This window comes from Babylonia areolata, chromosome 20, assembly GCF_041734735.1.
Source record: "Babylonia areolata isolate BAREFJ2019XMU chromosome 20, ASM4173473v1, whole genome shotgun sequence".
Taxonomy (NCBI): domain Eukaryota; kingdom Metazoa; phylum Mollusca; class Gastropoda; order Neogastropoda; family Buccinidae; genus Babylonia; species Babylonia areolata.
In genome coordinates, this window is record NC_134895.1 from 5,831,567 (window position 1) to 5,839,066 (window position 7,500).

The window sequence follows — 7,500 nt, forward strand, 5'->3', positions numbered from 1 at the left end:
GGGATAAGCGACACTTTAGTACTTTGTCACAAGCTAAAATAAAATGTGGCAGGTGGGTACTGTGTCTTTTTTTCCCAGTCGTTCGTCTCTAAGGTTTGGACTGTACACAGGAAACAAAGTACAGATAATTCATATAATAATTATTTATATTTGTGACATCGACACACATCATATCAATACGAACACATAACAAAGTACATATAAAACATATAATAACTATTCAAGCCTGTAACACCGAAACACATTTTTTCAATGTGAACACATCATAAAAACACATTGTCGAAATTGACCATCCAAATGTAACCCTTCCTTTTTGTCTATGCCTTTTTCCCTTCATAGAATCCATGCTAAGTTTTTAATTGATCAGTGAGTATTGGGACCGATTGTAGACGTTTTACATATATCTACTGCCTCGGATATATATTTTGCTAGTGAGAGTATCATATCTTCATTTTCTGTCATCAGTATGCCGAACAAATCTTTTCTCTGCGCTGGAGCTGTATTGAAAAGGTTACAGTTTTTTTTCGCAGTTCTTCGAATCTTTTGCAGTTAGATATGAAATGATTTTCATCTTCTGGGCTTTCGTCACACATTGGGCAAGGAGATGTTGCTTCGTCTGAATCGTACCATCTTCTGTTGGCATTCAGTCCAAGTGCTCTTAATCTTAGCCTCGCAAAGCAGATTTTATGCCACTTGTTTGTTACGATCTTAATGTATTTCTCTGATTATACCTATTATTACTGTCTATATCTCCGTGCCAGTTTTGTATGTAACATGCTATAAGTCTATCTTTAAATACCCATACAAAGCCGCTCTCGTGCCCTACTCCTTGGCACATCCGTGTTCCGTTAGTGTTTTCTTGATGTGGAATACCCAGTTCTGTTCGCCCTATCTCGTATGCTTGCCTACATAAAAAAAAGTTACATAGATAGATGGATAGAGACAGACAGACAGGCAGATAGGCAGGCGGGGAGGGCGAAGAAAGAGAGACAGAGATAGAGTCTGTGAGGGTCTGGTTTCGAATTCCGTCTCGCCGTTTTCCCCGAAGTTTGACTGGAAATTTTAAAACGGTCATACACGTAAAAGCCCACTCGTTTCCATACGAGTGAACGTGGGAGCTGCAGCCCACGAACGAAGAGGAAGACTGGGAAATCAAACTAAGCGGCCAGTCATTCGGATGAGACGATGACCGAGGTCCCGCGTGCAGCACACACTTGGCGCACTGAAACAGGACCCATGGCAGTTTCAGTTTCAGTAGCTCAAGGAGGCGTCACTGCGTTCGGACAAATCCATATACGCTACACCACATCTGCCAAGCAGATGCCTGACCAGCAGCGTAACCCAACGCGCTTAGTCAGGCCTTGGGGAAAAAAAAGGTGAATAAATAATAGATAAGCTTACATAAATAAATAATAATTATGATATAAAAAAAAGTAGTAGTAATGATAATAATAAAAATAATAATAATAATAAATAATAAATAAATAAATGGCAACGAGAGTGTTGTCCTCTGGCAAAATTCTGTGGAATTAATCCACTCTGATATATATATATATATATATATATATATATATGTGTGTGTGTGTGTGTGTGTGTGTGTGTGTGCTCGCAAGGGTTATGCTGCTGGTCAGGCATCTGCCTAGCAGATGTAGTGTGTAGCGTATATGGATTTATCGGAACGCAGTGACGCCTCCTTGAGAAACAAACTGTGCGCTCCGCCCTGAAATGGCCTGTTTGTGGCTGGCTGGACTGTAACACGATTATGGGGCACACATGGGAACACGGACATTCTATGTACTCAGTCTGTTAACGTGTACTGGTCAAATCAAATGTACAATCCACCAGGGGGGCGGGGGGGGGGGGATGTATAGCAGTGCAAACTTTTACCAGCGTGTCTGACAATGACGATCCAGAGATATGTGTTTTTTGTGCTTAACAGTACTTCACTGTGGAGTCTTACGGTGTCCGCGATTGTGCTGAGTGGGTGTAAACGGTGACAGTGAACCGTCGGCATTGCCCTCCCAGGCCCTGCACGATTTACAGGGAGAACATGACACGGACTGACAGACAGGGACAAACTGTGTGATGGTCAGCATGATTCTCCAAGTGATGTCAGGGGGGAGGGGGGGGGGGTATGACACTGCTGTAGAGCCCGGTGTTGTTTTACCGATAACTCAGCGAGGTGTGGAGCGAAGAAGACTTACCACCAGACATCCTCACACTGAGTCAGCCTCTTGTATTGATCGTCTGTCTCGCCACACCCTGCCCCCCTCTCTCCTCCTCCTCCCTCTCCCACACCTCACCTTTGGGGAAATGGGGCCACGAACCGGGAAAGAGAGAGAGAGTAGGGGGTGACGGGGGCAGGACGGGGTTGGGCGGGGGGGGGGAGGGCTCGGGGAATGGGGGGTTACGCCAGGAATCAGTTCTCTTGTGTCGTGACCTCCAATCTCTGAACACAGTTATGCTAGCCAGAGCGAAACGCGAAGCGAGAGCTTGTGGGGTTGCCAAAGGCAACAAATAGCTTTCAAAATTCACCGCCCAGACTTCCGGACAATTGGATGTCAGACTGCATTGATCCTCCACTCCCCTCCTGCTACAACCTCTATCCATCTCCCTCACCATCCTCCACCCACCCACACGTTTTGGCTCTTTGAAATGTTGCATGGCATCTTCTGGCAGTTTGCGTCAGTCGGTGTTTACGTATCACCAACAAACCAACGAACATCAACCACCCTCCTTCTCTTTACTACAAAATATCACCAATAAATCAACGTATCAACCACCCTCCTTCTCTTCACCACAAAGTATCACCAATAAATCAACGTACATCAACCACCCTCCTTCTCTTCACCACAAACTATCACCAATAAATCAACGTATCAACCAACCTCCTTCTCTTCACCACAAAGTATCACCAATCAATCAACGTACATCAACCATCCTCCTTCACTTTTCCACAAAGTATCACCAATGAATCAACGTATCAACCACCCTCCTTCACTTTACTACAAAGTATCACCAATAAATCAACGTACATCAACCACCCTCCTTCTCTTTTCCACAAAGTATCACCAATAAATCAACGTACATCAACCACCCTCCTTCTCTTTACTACAAAGTATCACCAATTAATCAACGTACATCAACCACCCTCCTTCACTTTTCCACAAAGTATCACCAATAAATCAACGTATCAACCACCCTCCTTCACTTTACTACAAAGTATCACCAATAAATCAGCGAACATCTACCACCCTCCTTCTCTTTACCACAAAGTATCACCAATAATTCAAGGCACGTCTACAGTCCTCCTTTCCCAGATGACCATCAAACCAGGCGCTGTGTAGGTCAGGAGAGTCAGTGGATGTTCATGAGATGGACCATTGACTCGCTCAGTGTAGGTCTGAAGTCAGATGTTCATGAGATGGACCATTGACTCGCCCAGTGTAGGTCTGAAGTCAGATGTTCATGAGATGGACCATTGACTCGCTCAGTGTAGGTCTGAAGTCAGATGTTCATGAGATGGACCATTGACTCTCTCAGACGTGTCAGAGGATGTTCATGAGATGGACCATTGACTCGCTCAGTGTAGGTCTGAAGTCAGATGTTCATGAGATGGACCATTGACTCGAGGTGTAGGGTGTTCATGAGATGGACCATTGACTCGGGGTGTAAGGTGTTCATGAGATGGACCATTGACTCGAGGTGTAGGGTGTTCATGAGATGGACCATTGACTCGAGGTGTAGGGTGTTCATGAGATGGATTCGTTGAATCGGGGTGTAGGGTGTTCATGAGATGGACCATTGACTCGGGGTGTAGGGTGTTCATGAGATGGACCATTGACTCGGGGTGTAGGGTGTTCATGAGATGGATTCGTTGACTCGGGGTGTAGGGTGTTCATGAGATGGACCATTGACTCGGGGTGTAGGGTGTTCATGAGATGGATTCGTTGACTCGGGGTGTAGGGTGTTCATGAGATGGACCATTGACTCGAGGTGTAGGGTGTTCATGAGATGGACCATTGACTCGGGGTGTAGGGTGTTCATGAGATGGACCATTGACTCAGCGGGAAGCAGAGCGGTATCAGCCTCAGCACGTCGCTACAAAGGTCAGCACTGCTTCACTGTCGTTCAGCCCGGAAATGTGTGGGCGTCAGCACATGACGGGCCGGTGAGGGGTGGGAAGGAGGCGGGGGAGTGGAGGGTGGGGGGGGAGGGGCGGGTAGCCGTGAAAACACCTCTGACCACGTTACAGCAGGGAGGGGGAGAGTCCGCACACTTGCTATATTGATCGTTGTGGTTCCCGCCCTCCCCCCCCCACGCCCCCCCCCCAACCCCCCCACCCCCACCCCACCCCGCCCCCTCGTCCCCCCCTCCGGCATCCATCCACCCCATTCCTTTCACGTTCCAGAAAAGGGTGGGAGAGGAGATGAGGGGGAAGGGAGGCTGGGGGGAGGGTTGGGGGGGGGGGAGTTGTAAGAGAGTGGGTGGCAATTCAAGAGCTTGTTATCTTTCTCCACCCCCTCCCCACTCCCCACACCCCACACCCTTCAGCTAGCTGACAGTGACGGAGAGAGAGCGGTGAATCAGACATGGGAGCTGCAGTGTGGGAGAGCCCCAGGCAACAGGTAGATTGGGGCCTGCTCCTCACCACTTCTCTTCACACCATCCTGGCACTCACCACACTCCCCCCTCCCCCCACCCCTCCCCGCCTCCCCTGCCCGATCCCTCAATGGTTCTCTGTGCTCCTGCAGTGACAGTGACACTGATGATATGAACGTGTTGACACTGATGACATGGACGTGTTTACATTGATGATACGAAAGTGTTGACATAAATGATATGAACGTGTTGACATTGATGACATGAACGTGTTGACACTGATGATACGAACGTGTTGACACTGATGACATGAACGTGTTGACACTGATGATACGAACATGCTGACACTGATGATATGAACGTGTTGACATTGATGATAGGAATATGTTGGCACTTGGTATGAACATGATGACGCTAATGATATGACCATGTTGCCACTGATTGTACGAACGTGTTGACACTGGTGACTGACGTTGACACTGATGGTATGAACATGTTGACACTGATGGTATGAACGTGTTCACACTGATGGTATGAACGTGTTCACACTGGTGACATGCCATGTTGACACTGATGGTATGAACGTGTTGACACTGATGGTATGAACGTGTTCACACTGGTGACATGCCATGTTGACACTGGTATTGTGAACATGTTGATATTGATGATACGAACATATTGATTCTGTTGACATGAACGTGTTGACATTGATGATACGAACATGCTAAAACTGTTGATATGAACATGCCGACACTGATAATATGAACATGCTGACGCTGATAATATAAACATGCTGACACTGATGATAGGAGCATGCTGACACTGACGATAGGAGCATGTTGACACTGACGATAGGAGCATGTTGACATTGATTTTATTACCAAACTGGCACTGATTATAACGAACATGCTGATAGTGGTAACTATGAACATGTGGACATTGATAATTATGAAATGCTGACTGATAATGTGAACAAGCTGACTCTGGTGAGATGAACTTATTTACACTGACAACATGAACAATGCTGACACTGTTGGTATGAACATGCTGACACTTTTAATATAGATATTATGGAGATACTTACGCCAATAATTATAAACACTTAACACCGAAAAAATGCCACTGTCATTTGTATGTTGACAGTTATACCTGTGCACTGTGTATGTTGACAGCTGTATCTGTGTGTGTTGACAGCTGTACCTGTGTGTGTTGACATCTGTACCTGTGTGTGTTGACCTGTGTGTGTTGACAGCTGTACCTGTACCTGTGTGTTGACCTGTGTGTGTTGACAGCTGTACCTGTGTGTGTGTTGACAGCTGTACCTGTACCTGTTTGTGTTGACAGCTGTACCTGTGTGTGTTGACAGCTGTACCTGTACCTGTTTGTGTTGACAGCTGTACCTGTACCTGTGTGTTGACAGCTGTGCCTGTGTGTGTTGACAGCTGTACCTGTGTGTGTTGACAGCTGTACCTGTGTGTGTGTTGACAGCTGTGCCTGTGTGTGTTGACAGCTGTGCCTGTGTGTGTTGACAGCTGTACCTGTGTGTGTGTTGACAGCTGTACCTGTACCTGTTTGTGTTGACAGCTGTACCTGTGTGTGTTGACAGCTGTACCTGTTCCTGTTTGTGTTGACAGCTGTACCTGTGCCTGTGTGTGTTGACAGCTGTACCTGTTTGTGTTGACAGCTGTACCTGTGTGTGTTGACAGCTGTACCTGTACCTGTGTGTGTTGACAGCTGTACCTGTTCCTGTTTGTGTTGACAGCTGTACCTGTGCCTGTGTGTGTTGACAGCTGTACCTGTTTGTGTTGACAGCTGTACCTGTGTGTGTTGACAGCTGTACCTGTACCTGTGTGTTGACCTGTGTGTGTTGACAGCTGTACCTGTGTGTGTTGACAGCTGTACCTGTACCTGTGTGTGTTGACAGCTGTGCCTGTGTGTGTTGTTGACAGCTGTACCTGTGTGTGTTGACAGCTGTACCTGTGTGTGTTGACAGCTGTACCTGGGTATCGTGCTGGTGACGGTGGTGGTGGTGACGGGCATCTTTTCCTACTACCAGGAAGCCAAGTCTTCCCGCATCATGGACTCCTTCAAGAACCTTGTGCCTCAGGTCAGTCCTTCACCGTGACATCCAGTTCTTCATCACGGCATCCAACTCATCCCTCATTCCTCATGTTAGACTTCATCATAGCATCCAACTCATCCCTCATTCCTCATGTTAGACTTCATCATAGCATCCAACACATCCCCCATTCCTCATGTTAGACTTCATCATAGCATCCAACTCATCCCTCATTCCTCATGTTAGACTTCATCATAGCATCCAACACATCCCTCATTCCTCATGTCAGCCTTCGTCATGGCATCCAGTTCATACCTCATGCCTCATGTCAGCCTTCGTCACGACATCCACTTCACGCCACATGTCAGCTTTCGTCATGACATCCACCTCATGCCACATGTCAACCTTCGTCATGACATCCACCTCATGCCACATGTCAGCCTTCGTCATGACATCCACCTCATGCCACATGTCAGCCTTCGTCATGACATCCACCTCATGCCACATGTCAGCCTTCGTCATGACATCCACCTCATGCCTCATCCCTTATGTCAGTCCTTCACCATCACATCCATCTTACATTTCGTGTTAGTCTTTGATCATATCCTCTGCTTCGTGCTTCCAGTAGACATCTGACCTGTCTGGTATCAACATTTGATATTATGACTGTTGTCAGTACTATGATCATCTGTGAACGTATCCGTTGTTAGTACTATGATCATCTGCTATGTCTGTTAATAGAACTGTGATCAACTGAGATTATGTCTGTTGTCAGAACTGTGATCATCTATCATGTTGTCAGAACTGTGATCATCTATCATGTTGTCAGAACTGTGATC

The 7,500-nt window shown here is 46.7% G+C and overlaps 1 protein-coding gene across 1 annotated transcript in view; it reads left to right on the plus strand.

Moving 5' to 3' along the window:
• Positions 1–7,500, plus strand: part of LOC143294934 (sodium/potassium-transporting ATPase subunit alpha-B-like) — an 84,954-nt gene that overhangs the window by 31,964 nt on the left and 45,490 nt on the right. The window contains exon 4 of the mRNA XM_076606450.1: positions 6,596–6,709. Coding sequence (XP_076462565.1) covers positions 6,596–6,709 — 114 coding nt within the window. The remainder of the gene's footprint in view (positions 1–6,595; positions 6,710–7,500) is intronic.